This window comes from Tauraco erythrolophus, chromosome 2 (assembly GCF_009769465.1).
Source record: "Tauraco erythrolophus isolate bTauEry1 chromosome 2, bTauEry1.pri, whole genome shotgun sequence".
NCBI classification, from domain to species: Eukaryota; Metazoa; Chordata; class Aves; order Musophagiformes; family Musophagidae; genus Tauraco; species Tauraco erythrolophus.
Genome location: NC_141466.1, coordinates 30,638,195 through 30,653,971, shown reverse-complemented (window position 1 = coordinate 30,653,971; position 15,777 = coordinate 30,638,195). Strand labels below are relative to the sequence as shown.

The 15,777-nt window shown below is 43.0% G+C and overlaps 1 protein-coding gene across 2 annotated transcripts in view; it reads right to left on the bottom strand.

Annotated features, from left to right (window-relative positions):
* The window catches only part of UBE2J1 (ubiquitin conjugating enzyme E2 J1), a 33,848-nt gene extending 25,056 nt beyond the window's left edge, over nucleotides 1-8,792 (bottom strand). For both annotated transcript variants that reach the window (XM_086631288.1, XM_086631289.1), the window contains exon 1: nucleotides 8,723-8,792. In XM_086631288.1, coding sequence (XP_086487414.1) covers nucleotides 8,723-8,753 — 31 coding nt within the window. In that variant the 5' untranslated portion in view covers nucleotides 8,754-8,792. The remainder of the gene's footprint in view (nucleotides 1-8,722) is intronic.
* Nucleotides 8,793-15,777: the final 6,985 nt, after the last annotated feature.

Sequence of the window (15,777 nt, the reverse complement as noted above, 5' to 3'; positions counted from 1 at the left end):
AGTTTGGGCCCATTCAAAATAAAGAACTGCAAATTGTCAATAAAGTCAAGAAGTATCACTAATTCAGCCAAAAAAAAAAAAAAATAAAGACACCCAATTTGTCTAAGACAGGTTTTAGAGATAAAGTAATCAAGGTATTTTTTAATGTGGCATGACTGTCAGGATGAAAAATAACCATGCTTTTACAGGTACACTTGGCAACAATTTATCGTAATGTTCACTGCAATAGAATACTGAGGAAATAAAGTTTCTGGGCTAACACTAGAGAGCAAAGGAGAGTTCCTGCCCTGGCAGGAGGCATGAAAGCTCTCCACTGCTCTGGGGAGGAAAGGAAAGAGCAGGTCAGAGGCTCTGACAATCTGCCTCTTGTATTACACCGAACTTAGTGATCTTTTTTTTCTGAAAAGCACAACGTGGATGTTAAAAATCTGATAATCAAACCACCAGCTTGCTTTAGGATTGAGCAGAATAACATAATTAATGAGCAATGATTGTGCAATGTATGCATGCGTGATGTGAAGATTTATTTCTGTCAAAAAATATGTCCTGGTCAAATCCTACTTCATATTAACATTTACGTTAAGCTATCCTGAAATTTGCGTTCCATGCAACTGCTTCTCTTGGATATATCTTGAAGTCACATTCAAGTACTCCTGCTGTCATGCCCAACTAGACCAGTCTGCACCTCGAAGCCCAGGAAACCCTTCTGTACGCAGAGAATGCAAGTGATCAGTCTTCATAAATGTCAGTATTACTGCTTAAAGATCTGAACATCGGTAGAGTTCTCTTAGTAAAATACTATGCCTTATTTAAAAAAAAAAATCTGTTATTGTGAAATTGAAAATAGTCTTAAAATAAAGCAATCGTATTTAGCCTTACAGAGCTTTGTTTTGTTAGTAGTCTTCTGTATTCAATAAGGAAGGATTTCAGTTCGTTTTTACATTATCAGTAAACAGTGTATGCTGCAGTCAAATGAGCTGACCAAGGTTATACTAATGTAAACATAACACACAACATTGCAACAGGATTTATTTCAGCATAACCAAGACGCACAACTTTTGCTCACTGGAAGTTTAGAAAATCTGATACAAGTTCCAACTCCCTCCAACACTCAAAACCCAAACACCCGGACACGGTTACAAGCTTCCTGAAGATCTACCACAACTTGTCTACAAGAGGCAACAGTACTCAGGCACAAGAGCTCAAAAGGAGAAACAGACCCAGGCAAGGGAGCAGCAGAGGTGAGGTGGGTGACACTGTAATCAAACCCAAGTCAGGAAGCACCGGGAAGGTGAGGTCTCAGTTCAGCAAGGCTCAGCCCCTGGTACTTCATCACATAAAGAAATGGCATTTTGTGCACACAAAGATGACTGCAGGATTATCAGTGAAACAAATTCGCATTTGAATATAGTGATACGGGTTGTATGCAACAGTATCTTCCTCAAACGGACAGCAACCATCGCATTTCACCAATTTCCGGTTCTCCTGTTTAGAAAAAGACAGTACATAAAAAACAAACAAAGGCACTCGAAAGAGCTAGCATAAAACTAGAGATTTCCTAATCTTTCAAGTTGACTTATCTGATCTGGAAAAAAAAGGAATAAAAAAAACTGACAGCCTTTACTGCTTCAGCAAATGCTTTCTACTTTTTTTTTTTTAAATGGCTGCTATTATTGGGTGTTTTTTTCTTCTACCCAGAAGAAATACAGAAACAGCAGTAATTTACATAAGCAAGAACGCAATTTATTTACCAAATCCAGGTTCTCCAATGAAGTAGTAAAACTTTATAAAGTTTCTCTGGGATGAAGGGTTTTATAACTACTCAGCCCACTTAAGCTGTTAGTAAAATATAACTCATCTTTGTTATGTATTTGTCTATTAATGATACTACTATCTACAATTGGGAAAAATACTAGGAAGAAAAAATTGAAACTGCACAATCAGTTTGAGACAAGCATCAAGGCCCTTCAATTAAATGATCCATGTGTGTCACAGTTTAGCCCCACCTGGCAACAAAGCACCAAGAGCCAATTTAGGTGTCAGTCCTCCTGGCCACACTCCTCCCAGGTTCTCAGACATCTGGGTCATTAGCAAAAACCAGCTGAAAAGTCCTTGAGCACTATGTATACCTGCATACCACGGCTGACTACAAAATAAAACAAAGCGTCTTACCAACTTTGTTCTCACCAAACTGCGTGCTGCAGTCTTCTTAAAAACACAGCTCTACTTAAGAAATGCAGCAGAAAATTCCTTCTATGATTCTATCCCAGAAAAACCAAGACACTAGCGTAACCACCAAGCAACTTCAGAGCTCACAGAGCGCAGTGCCACCTGCGTAACCACCACCATCAGACCTCACAGCAGCCCGAAGCACCTGGGAACCCTTTCACCCCAAATGCCTGTATTTGCACTCAAAATAAAATCCCATTTACTAAAGGTAAGTTTAAATTTCACGTCAGGGGAAAAATAACAGTGAATCACAGTCAGTCATTAGTACAACTGCACAAGGACCGGATCATGCAACAAAAAGAAAAGTCAGGAATAAATTTACGTGTAAAGTACATAGGAATTCTCGTAAGACAACAACACTCAATGAGCTTTGACATTTTGAGTCAAAAATAATCACTTTAAGTGATGTGGTCTCTAAAGCTTGCAAGAAAACATTTAAAGCAAAGAGTCACAGCAGACTGGAAAGTTATGAAATAATTTTACTTCAGCTCTTTGATATGGAGAATGGTATTTAAGTAGTATTGTATCCTCTAGAGAATGGTTTATTAAATCTAAACATACAGAGACTCATACAGGTTCACAGCGACCTGCTCAGTGTCACTAGGTAACCGTGTGTCACCTGCTCCATTGTGGATGTGATTTTCCTGGACAGCTTAGAACCTGTGAACGGTATGTGATCATTAGTGAATTAAAAAACAATCAAAGGAGGAATACAGGGGCTTGAGACAAAAGTACCCTGAAATATAAATTACAATTCTTTTGCAGAATAGAGTGTCAAATGGCATCTACTCGAGAAACAAACCCACATTACCACACTTTCAAGTGAGCTCCATGTTACTAACGTTTTTTCTGCTCTACCTCTGCATTCTTTGTCTTTATTTGTTTTGCCCTTACCTTTCTTAACCCTTTTGAGTTCACATCCGTCTTTAAATAGATTTTTGAGTTCCTGTATATATTTTTGTAGGTCATTTCACAAAAATGTGACTGTATTTTCATAAAAATTTGCATAGCAGTTTATAGTCAATTTTGAATCAAAACCACGTTCAAAGCTTCATAAAACTTTCTTCATAATAAACCCCCGCGCATCCCAGTCGCATCCATCCAAAATAAAATCCCTAGAAAACAGGTGAAAATTCCAGTTGGGCAAGTCCTTAAACCACTAATAAGGAGAACATATGACATATTCTATTTCTTTAAAGCTCTTTTCCAAAGCATTCCCTACTGCCTCTGTCTATGATGGGACAGTGGACACACAAATCTTTACTCTGACAACTCAGCAACAGAATGTAGAAACAGGAATACTTGCAACAGACCATGCAAAGATTTTCAGATTTTTCAGTCTTCTGGAACTAGAAAGCCAGACTTCCAGTGGAAGCAACCCATAATGCTAATGATCCTTCCCATACCACCAGTGACCACCTTATCATACCTACATCCTCCAGTGCTAAAAGAACAGACAAAACGAAGAAGAGTTAAAACTTCAGTTTCAGGTGAATGACATCACCATTTTAAAGTCATCTCTACCAAAATCTACTATAGTTTTGACATTATTTAAAACATCATAACCTGAAAAACACTATTTCCCCATACTAGAGGAATCACACCTGTCTAAGTAAAAGTAAATTGACACAATGAAGTCACTCATCATTCACTGCTTCTGTGATGTTCTCCTCTAGCCAAGTTCCCATTTTATGCTGATCTCATGTAACAAGACAAAACAATTCTTCTTACAAAACTGAAATGCGTGATTGCAGAACTGTAACAACTCTCTGGGGCAGCCATAGGTTCCAAAATTGCTTATATTTTAAAATTTGGTTTGACAGTTATAGAATCATAGAACGGTTAGGGTTAGAAGGGACCTCAAAGATCATCTAGGTCCAACTCCCCTGCCATGGGCAGGGACACTCTCCACTAGACCAGGTTGCTCAAAGCCTCATCCAGCCTGGCCTTGAACACTTCCAGGGATGGGGCATCCACAACTTCTCTGGGCAACCTGTTCCAGTGTCTCACCACCCTCAGAGAGAAGAATTTCTTCCTTATATCTAATCTAAATCTACCCTCTTTCAGTTTAAAGCCATCCCTTTGACTTCTGCTACAAAACAAATTGAAACACCATTTACCAAGAGGCAGGCCAGCTGCTTTCCATCTTCAGGGTCTCAGATACATCCCTTCCCAAGGCCCAGAAGCCTCCTGTACTCACACAAAGTACTGACAATCATAAAACAAAAAGAATACTTTTAATCAGTCTATTCTCTCTTTCCTCTCACCCTCAGAAATGACAGACCTTTAGTCCTCACTTCCCTCAGAGCAGCAGGAAGTACAGTACTCTTCCTGTATTTACAATCAAAACAACTGTTCAGTCAACACAAAGAGAGATAGGACTTATCAAATGTAAGGTGCTTGTTGAATGCACTGATATCAAACAATGTCTTCAGCTTTAATCAATTTTTAACACCCATTTAACTTTTTATTTTTAAAAAATTCTACCTTCATTTCATACACGGAAGGTACTAATCAGCATGGTACCTACTGGCTATTTTCTATTATCTGTTTTTTATTAACATAGATCTGACGCATGTTTGTTGACAAGGACCACTTCTTATTTGTAAAAAGTATAAAGTGCAGAAGGAAATATAGTTTGTGGGAAAAGCAGTAAATGTACTGAAGGTGACAGCTAAGAGGATCACAATCTCACCACTTTATGTTCCCTGTGTGTCCAAGATCCAAAAGCATTGTCCCTGGGCAGCAAATGTTACGCCTCCAGTGTCCTCACTAGTCAAATTCTAGATGAGGAGGTCTGCTGAAAACAAACAAAAAGACTGCCCAAAACAAAAAAGCACTGTTGTTTGTGAGCTCTGTGTGAGTCACTGTAAGTAGCTGTTCATAATTCTTCAAGTGTGTCTGTGCTAATACCCACTCAGAAGGCTGGTAACATCCCACATGAAAGAGGGAGACTGTCACTACAAAAACAGTGACTGCAAGATCTGGTGTCTGATCTTGCAGCAGACTAAGGGTCACAGCTCTTGGAAAAAAAGTAAAGAGATTATTCCAAGTAGCTGTCTTATAAATTTCAGAAAATAGGGATGTTCCGGAAGCATGAAGAGGATGAAGTCTGTGCTTTAGTCAGCTGAGCTTTAATATTGACAGGAGAGGTTTATCAGCCATATGGTAGCAGACTGATATACATTGACTAATCCATTTTGAAATCCTAAGACAGAAAATAGCTTGCCCTTTTATAAGTGCCAAACATAGACATAAAAATATAAAGTAACAGCTTAAAAGGCTTTGCCTTATTGAGGCAATACAAAGTAGTCTGAAGTGTGGAAAGTGAAATTTCTTCCCTCCAAAAAGGGTCTTTTGGAGGGTCTTTTGGGGAAGAAATAATAAAAAAAACACCAAAATGTTCATAGATGATGTAAGGAGATAGCTCCAGGCGAATGCCCCCAAACCTCCTTGCTCTTATAGAGGGTAACTGACAGGAGCCAGCAGCAGCTTAGCACATCACCTTCGTCAAGCCCAGACTTGTGGTGGCCACAACCTGTGACCACCGCAAACTGAGAGCTGCCAGAGCACCAGCTGCGCTGCTGGTCATCCACAGAGACACAGCGTGCAGGGGAACAACTTGTTTCTTGTTGCAGAGAGTTACTGTCTTTTAGATACATTGGGATGAACTAACATCACCTGGAGAAACTGGGATAAGGAAGAAGAATACATTGAGTAGGAGCAGCTAGCAGCAGGACAAAGCTGTGTGGCAATACTGCTCTTTATGTGGTCCATTTGAAAGCACACAAAAGAAAGGCACTAGAGAGCTTAACCGATCCTCATTCATCAGTCCGGTCTAGCACACTTACTGACAGAAGAGGGACCCATGCAGCCACATATAACAACTTCAGCTCCTGTCATAGCTCTCCAACAGAATTTGGCTTTAAAGGGAGATCAATAAAAGTACAGGTTTCTTCTAACAAAATTTTCCTATTTAAAACATGTTTTCCTCTATGATATTTCAGATAAAGCCTACTGCAATAATTAAAATAACTTATACTGAAACTAATAAAACTACTAAAAGTAGTATTTGCTCTCTCTAAAACTATGGAGCAGATGGAAGTCACCATCTGCAACCAGAGTTTGCTCAAGTCCAAAAGCAGATTTCAACAGAAGTCTCTTGTGCAGGTGCAAAATAATTATTTTCTTCACTCTGTCTCAAGGTAACACATTCCAAATCCCTAAAGCTGACCAGTTAGCAGCTTGGCTTTTCCTCTATTCAAGTCAGAACAACAATAACAGTAGGCACAAGGACAGCTGCTACTTCTACAGCTTTAGAGGGCTCAGTTATCAAAAGAACCCCTTCAGTCCACAGATGATACAACCATTTGAAATAGGAAACATGGTGGATTTGGTTTTATGTAGTTGAGTGCATTTACATTAATTAAAACCACCTTCATATTAGAATACTCTACATTTCCATCTTAAGCCTTCAGTTGAACAAGTGTAAGATACCATCACTAAACTGCATGTGTCACCGTAACAAGATTGGAATTTGGAAAACTTACACAAAAATATTAAATAACTGCATATACCTATCTCCCTGGTTAGCAAGAAAAGTACCAGACTAAATGCAATGGCTATACAGAACTACAATCAACTTGTTTTAACAGACAACAACTGCTCAAGAAACAATATTTATTTTAAATCTTTTTTTCGTATTTAATACCTTTTTGTCCATCTTTTTACACGAAAGTTTTCACACACACTAAGTGACTACTGAAATGAGCAATTTAAACCATATTATAGTGATTTAAATAATTTGTAGACTTTCAGTGTCCATATGGAGAGAAATAATATATTAATATGCTAGAGAGCATGTTTAATTTTGGGAAGCAATACTGACCCATTGTATGAAGCTTTGCCAATTAAGGTTCATTTTGCTATGGAACAGTGCAAGTGCTGAAAATCAATTCCAGTAAAGACAATTTTCTCTCAAAAACAAGGGAGACCAGTAACAACAGAGAGGAAGACCATTGCTAAATTAAGTCATAAATACTTGCCCTCTCCACCCAGATCCCAGGAGCGAGTCATACAGCACACCACCACTATTTCCAATGACGTGGCAAACCATAACTAGTGAGCATGTTTGTGTGGCCTTGTAAACTCACATATGCAAAATATCCAGCATATCTCCCTAAATAAAACCAAAAAAGTCTTCCTTCCTGATGTTTTAAACTATAACAAGTACATCACTTGCTTTGTGAACCTTCCTATCTTTCAGTTATGCAACCTGGGTGTGAGGGACACATCATTTAGCAATAGATACACCATCCACATGGGGCATATTTTGTAAATAAGCCTGTCATTTATGTTTGTAAGGTACAAATCATCCTAACATTAAGTTTCTCCTCAACTCCCATGCTGGTAACAGGATGGTACGATTAAAGAATAAAGCCACTATTCACCATAATAAGAAAGCTGATAATACCTACTTCCCAAACCCAGATTGGGGGAAAGCAGGGACAGGACAGCGACCGACGCAAACCCAACTAGCCCTTACAAGCTGTGGAAGATGTTGTGCTTCAGCAGCAACAGACCTCCTGCTCCACACGCAGCTCCCAGGAGGTGAAGCCTGGCACAGCCGGCGAGAGGCCGCTGCTCCAACACAGCCCTATGGGAAGGACCCGACCTGTCCTCAGTTTCCCTTCCTGGGAAGCAAAACCTTCCCTCCCAGCGCTGTTTCTCAAGACATCTCCCACATCTCTGGAGGCAGCCCTCTCACTTCCAGGATTCAAAAGGAAGTCTCGGAGCCGTAAGGCACGAATTTTAGCACAGAATCCCATAAACAAACACGCACGCATGCGTGTACAGTAACACTGGTGTAAAATAAATGACCCCACAGAGGCTAAGCTAGCGTTGGCAACCTGTGCCCTCGCACACACCTATCTGGAAAGGAGGCGATGCCCAGGGGAACACGGCACAGCCGCCAGACAAAAGTGCAAAGGCACGCTGCTACAAAACGGCAAAAAAAAGCGTGGGCGCACACACGCACACGGCAGCCAGGGTGTTTTGAACCGAATTACAGCCGGGTGGAGTTTTCAACGCCATCGCACCGGGAAGCAGAAACCACCCAGCCGGTCTCCGCCTGAACGCTGCCACCACCCCGGCGCGCAGCTGACCCGCGCCCGCGGCCACCTCCGCGGCCCCCGGCCCCACATCACATCTCCTCCCTCCGCGGCCCGAACGCTGCACCTGTCCCGCCGCGCCCGGGGAGGCGATCGCCGGCCGCAACACCGGCCCCAGAGCCTACCGCGAACCGCGGCAGCCCCCGGCAGGGGACATACCCGCCCGGCCGGCCGGCCGGCCGGCCGCCCGCCGCGACGGGCAGCGGCCTGGTCGGCCTACAAGGCACGGCCCGCTCCCCACGCCCGGCCCTGCCGCCCGCGGCCTGCAAGCGAGGCCGCCGGCCGCTTCCCCGGCGCCCGCCGGGGCCTGCCGCGCTGCCTACCCGGGCTCTTGAGGTTGTAGCGGGCCTCCATGACAGCGAACAGCTCGCTACCTCCGCAGCGCCTCCGACAACGGGGGCCGGGGGAGGGGGTGGGGGAGAGGAGGAGGAGGAGGAGGAGGAGAAAGGCCGGGCCCGACCCAGCCCGCCTCGCCTCGGGAAACTCCCCTGACGTGGCAGCGGCGGCGGCAGCCCTGCTGTGACCGCGGAGGGACGCACCTGCCGCGCCGGCACCGCCCCGCGGGGTGACCCTCGGCAGGGCCCGCCCAGGCCGGTCCCGGAGCCGGCCGGACCCGGAGCGGGCCGCGCAGCCGGGGGCGGGAGGGAGGGAGCGGCAGACGGAGGCGAGGCCTTGCGGGCCACTGAGTGTTCGTGTGGTTGCGTTGCACAAGTTAAAGCGCCCAAGCTGCTCGCCCTTCTCTGTCGAAGTGTGGAAGAAGCAGCCAGTGTCCAGCAGCGATGGAACCCGTAGCAGAACCGTGGCTCCAGGTGCAGCTGGAACGGGAGGCGATGTTACAATCACTCGGCCACATCGCTGCCGTGGTGGCTGCGACAGGCAAAATGTCTCCCACGTCCCTGTCTCTTCTCTGCCTTGAGCTGCGGAGGTCATGGGGTGAGGTGCCTCAAGACCTGAGAGCGTGAGTAGATTGGTTCAAAAACCGAGGGCTTACAAAAAGGGCTTCCAGGACCCCGCCGACCCACCAACGCCCAGCCCAAAAGACTGAACCATACTGTAACACCTAGTAGCAAATTGTTTGTTGGTTTTCAGGATCATGAAAGACTGAAATGGTGACATGCACCAAGGACTATTAGTTCAGGGAAGAATTATCAGCAAGAGCTTGACTTGATGGGCAGATCCCCTTGTCCATCCCACAGCACCAGAGGAATTTTTGTTTGCATCTACAACTTCAGTTTCTCTGCCGCCTGGTTACAGCCACAGTACACTTGGAATAGCACTTTTAACAGCTTATAGCAATGGAAATACATAACCAGTTAAAGTGGTCACATTCTCAGCAGTCTCAGTTTCCCCTTTTTACACTACAAGCTGTAAATCGGGAACACGTCTGAGCTTTTCTTGTTTTGAGCTCATGAATTGTCTTTGTCTACTTTACTTTTGTATTGTTCCTAATCATCTTATTAAAATAATTTTTTCATATTTTGATGTCTTAGTTCTCTTTTCCTCTTTCCTTCTTTGATTGAACAGCGATGGGAAACAGCTGTAAACAAAAACAGTTGAGTAGGAATATTTTTTTCACCTCTTTATATTTTCAGAATTGCACAACAGAATTGCGTTACTCTTCCCTTTCCTGTTCTGTTGTATAGTGATGTTTTGGTAACAGCAATAAATAAAGCAACTTTACTCGACCTTAACAAGTATCTGAATTTTCAAAAGGGCAAAGAGATCTTCCTTTTTACAGGACAAACCTCTACAAATAATACATAGAGTGAATAACGTTTATAGCACAAGGGAAGAGATGGTGCCAGACCTCATGGTTCTCTCTTGCACCAAAAGCACCCCAGGGTGTATTTAATGGACAAAAATTCTTGATCACGTCTCAGCATTTCTAGTTAGCATAGACTGATCTGATTGCTCAAGATGGTGAGCTGCAGGCACTGGGTGTCATGGTTACAAATTATTTCGCTCATTCTTAGCAGGCATGTCCCATCTTTCCTCGTTTGCTGGAGCCATATTGCTGTACAGTGAGAGAAGAGCTCTGGGACCATCTGTGGCTGAATCTTGCCCTTCCCCAAAGTAGAAGAGCAGTATTTTGCCTTCAGAAATCTGTACTTTCACATTGAAAGTTCTGGGATCTACTTTGATAGAAGGTAATTCAAAAATGGTATTATAAAGTGAATAATGTCATGAATCAAGAAATGATAGTTATTGTGAAGTAGTTGAGTAATGTGGAGTTCAGCTTTCTCCTCTGGGCTCTGGCCTTGGACCCTGGCAGCACTTATAATGTCATTTTATATAGTTAAGGAGGAAGCACCTGCAGTTAACATGAAACTGGACTTTTACCTAAAAAAAAAAAGATATATGCATTCACTGTAACTATATATCAGCTAAAGACTATTGAAAATAAGCTGACTAGGCTTAAATTTTAAGCAAGAGAAATTCACTGACAGGACGTATACATTTTCTACATTTAAATAAGCTACATCGTGGTCATGCTGGGTGCTGGGGTAACCACCACATGAAATTGCGCAGAGCTAGCAGTATGAGACCGCTTTCATTTTCAGCCATATTGTCAGTTAAAGGTCAGAGCTGCAGGAGATGAATGTTGCCAGGTGAAACCACCGATTCCTGTGAGGTAGTCAGCATACAGGTAGAAATCTGGAGCTTAATTCCCAGCCCCACGTGTCAGCAGCTGCTTGGGAAAAGCACTGCAGAACTCATGGATAGTCAGTGTTGTCAGGCTGGAGCGGCAGCCTTCCTCCTCTTCCTGCCTCTGGTCGAAAGTGCCCTTTGGATTTGTGTTTTCATCTGCCTTTTGTTAAACTTTTGCATGGAGAAGCCATTTTGTGCTAGAACTTGTGGTTTTTTAAACCGAAACGCCAAATATAGTAGCAAAATTGCACTCAAATCCCACATGCTGGCAGCACTTCATATAGCTTGTGTATCCTGTCATATGATTGAACTTGGTGAAAAAATAAACATGCTCAGCTGAAGCATACAGAAACTGAAAGTTTGCCTGAACACTGCTGCAACACAGATTTCGTCGTTTGATAGCACGCTGAATCCTTGCTGAAAGATTTTGTACAACTTCACCGAATCGGTTGCAGGACAGCAAGAATCATCAGTTTTGACAACACAAAATACAAAAAATTGTGTGGCTTTAGTAAATGTTTTACATTGAAGTAAGGCTTCAGTTTGACAAAAAAAAAAACACTAATAGTTTCTTTTTTTTAGTTTCTAATTTCCAAGAAGATGTTTTTGCTCATGTTTACATGTTCGTTGCTGCAGTTGTGCTATACTGATTGTTTTCTTCTGGATGAAAACAGAGACTCTGCTTGGCTACCTAGATTCAGAGCAAAGGAGTATATAGGCCCCTCTTGCAAAAATATTACAAAATTAATGACAATCATAAAGTTTGATAAAATGCCTAATTTTTCAATTGCAGCCATTTCTTCTGTGAAAGAAAGGCCAAATCAGAGCAAGCATATGGGCAGAATTCCACTCAACAATTGCAGAGGATGGATATACCTTTCTGAGCTGATGAACAGAGGAATCGCAGAGTTCAGCAGGCAGAGTTGTGGGGATGGACACCAAGAAGCCTCCAGCAGGAGCCCCCAAAGAGGGAGTTACTCCCGAAACCTCTCCTTTCTCTTGGAAGCAGGACACCTGTGTGACACAGGGGTTTAGTTTTTGCACTTGGGGCTGATGCATCAGTGTATGTTCTTATAGATCTCAGGGCGTTAAGCAAGGTAATGTGACATTGAACTAATATTTCTTTGTGCAGGTCACGTAATCGTGTGAGGTAAGACATTTCAGTGGTGTATACTATACGTTAAGTGATATCTAAAGCCATTTCAGAGTGGGGTTTGCAAGCTTTATAGGCTGTCTCACAAACTCAGCTACAAATCATTACTTCTAGAGAAGGTTTGAGATGACGGAAGCTTATGAAAATACCATAGTTCTTTGCACAAAGCATTCACACTCTGCTTTTACCAATTCACAAAATGTAGAGCGGTTTGCTTCATTTATAATGCTACCCTTTCAATACAGACAGTTGGCTGCAGAATTAAAGTCTAATGGAATTAAAGAATCTAATATTAATATGCTTATATTATCAGCGGGAACAGATATGACTCACTTGGAAGAGAAATCATTATTGTGCTCATTGGTGACTAATACAGAGCTTTTAAAATCCTTTATGTGAATTCAGACCTGGTAAATCTGGATTCAACGAGTTCACCTCCTCCTCACCGATAAAAACAAGCACGGCATTGTGTAACCAATGCCCTGTAGCAACTGCACAGACGCATGGTGCTTCTCAGGAAAGCAATTACTGTCTTTTCTTCTAGCTTAGTTCTAAAGCAACCGTCTCACAAAGCAGGCGGCTTTGCCAAATTACTTTTAATTAGCTTTATTTCAGAAATGGAACCAAAGAGAATGAGGGAAGAAATTACCAGATTGCTGTAACTGCCCAAGCAAGTGAGAGCGTGATCTGGACCATCAGTGCAGAGTTTGTGGAACATCTCGCAGTAGTCCACACTATGTGAAGTCAAAATAAAGACACATATTTTTCACCCTTTTCTTTTCCCCCTGAAGAATGGGAAGAGTCACACCAGTCACTTGACTCACACTCCCCTGGCATCATTGTTGTAATAGTTCAGATGGTTTCCTGGTTCAGAAGAAACGTGCAAAAGCACGAGGCAAAACTGAAGCTGCTGTCCGAGTGACAGCTGTTTGTGACTCAGGACTTCCCTGATCTAGCCACTCTATCTTTAGCAGCTACAGAAAATGGCAGAAATTTTCTCTGGTGCATATTCTTCACTGTGAAAATTGCAGAGAGAGAGAGATAGGTGGAAAGTACTTGAGAACTACTTGGATTAAAAATTATTTTGCTCCTGTGCCACTATTTAGGGAGAAACCCAGGCATAGCCTTTGACTCATGCAGCCAGTTTTTCACGATCTCCCTCTTCAGGGCTTCAGGCCTCAGATTTTCTTTGTCACTTCTTCCTTATGTGAGTTGCTTCCCATGCCCCTTCACTTTAACTTACTCCCATAAGCTTCCTTCTGGGAAGGGAGTATCTGTCTTCACAGTTACACGGCAGCCAGAGGGAAAGCCATCAGGATTATGTCTGTTGTACTGCCATCAAGCAGTCTTTCCACCCCATCCATTCCAAAAATGCTACTCATGACTCTAATGTGAACCTCTTGCATGTACCTGCTTGTGTACAGCTGCTTGCATACAGCTCCTACTGACTCAGCAGTGGGGAATAAAGGATTTATGAGCAAGCTCTTAATTTAAAGCTCCTCAACAAGTATTTTACAACCAGTGTAAGGATGATTAAAGCTCACTGTGTCATTAACCAAGATATATTGAGTTACCAGTTGTCTCTGCCAGTCCCATGTAGACATCTGGGACACCCAGGAGTTTATCACATGGTTAGTGGAAATCTAGGGCTTGATTCCATTGCACATACATAAGCATCTGATGCCATATGAGGTATCCTAAGGTACGCCAGGCATCCATATGGCGTAGAAAGGTATGATATGGGATACTGATGCTGTTCTGAACGAAGCAGTAGCTGAAGGCCAGCTGGAGTGTCTAGAGCACCTTCAATGACATGAGGGACCCATGCAGGGCAACTGGACTAAACCTCTAATCACAACAGTCAAGAGAGACCAGAGAGAGGCTCTGCTGACCTACACATCTACCCTCTGTTAAATTACATTGCTCACTGGGCTCCAGCTGACCACATTAACCTGATCTCCACTGCCTGCTGGCATGTCACCTCCCTCTGCAGTTTCAGCTGCTCAGGCTCCACAGCCCAGCCCTGGTAGGGCCCAGCCTTGTAGCTTTGGTTCACCCTGCTCAGGGGATCGCTGTACCATGAGAAAGGGATGTACAGCAGAGCCAGGTGAGATAAGGCAGAACCAGAGATGGAGGTAGGGTTGTTGAGATGAGGTTCAGGAGATAAACACCAATGTGAAAAGGTATAAAATGCTGGAAGGAAAAAGCAGAGTCAGAAGACGGCAGTTTGGTGACATTGGCCAGTGAAGACTCATCTGGTGCCTTGCAGGGTGAGGCGAGCATGTTAATGCTTAGTCTAGTAGCTTGCTAGTCATAGTCACCTATATTAATCAATAAATTATTACTCTGCATTTTTGAATTGTGTGTATCTGCTTGCAGGGTTTTTTTGCAGATGGTGGAAGGTGTCTAGCAAAGTGACTCGCGGGGGGTGCAGACTGGCAGGGGATGCAGGCTGCATTGGAATTTTGTTATTCCAAAAGAGGAGTAACAAAAGCTGAACAATTGTGCAGTCTGGTGTCATTGTAACTATTCAAATTAGAGATTTATAGCTTGGATTTTATGGGGACTATTAATGGCAGCAATATAGAGAGGGGAGAAGAAGGGAACTAACTTCTCCAATCCAGAAGAACTTCAAAGGATGCACTCATTTCATGGGAGTGGGAAGCTTTCATGGGAGAGGGTGCACTGAGAAAAGCAGGAAAGGCATTTATAATCCGTCAAGAGAACACTAAATTTAAAGCCAATACTCAAGCTTCTGCATAATGATATTTATAAAGAATTGCAGAACTTGGAGTGATGACTGCTGCTTTATAGAGCAGATATGTATTATCTATCTATATAGATAGAAAATGTGGAATTGAAATATGAAATGAGATTGCTGAAGAAACAGGACTGGAAACAGTGCTGAGCAAGGGGAACAGGACTGCAGGGAGCGAGCCCATGCCTGTGCCTCTACTGCAGAGCTTGTGTTCAGCACTAAGGGTGTGAGACCAGACAGTGTGATGAATGGCATACTGGCAGCCAAAAGAAGTTCAAGCAGCTGCGAAGGGAGTATTAAAAGAGAAGCAATTTGTGGATCAGACCATTTGGCATGCCAGAGGATGATTCAGTCATTGAAAAGGGCACTGCAGAAAAGCAGAGTATGGTTCCACCTCTCAGTGCAGGGTTTAGAGACAAAGATGTTGGCCCCTGGGACCTTTTGATCTGGCTCAATCCTTTTGATTTGGCTCTACTGGATTTCCCAGCAGGCACAGCCCTGTTCCCTCCATATACTGCTTTGCAAAAGGAGTTGAAACAGATTATGTTTTCCCATGGCTCAGATGGCTCTGGTTATAATCAAAGTAGTCTTCAAAACTGATGTGGAGGGGAAAATTCAGTAACAGTTGATTGAACCTCAGAACAAGTAGGAATTGTAGCAAAGGTGCCAGGAACCTTGAATGATACCACTGCAAAGTGGATGGTGGTTAGAAACCCCAGGAGTGCTAGTTAAAGGTTTTAACTTTATTGCTAGGACATCCACCACTCCATCTGATCAGGCAGTTTTATCAGCAGCATTAGAAGAATCTTAGCTGCAGA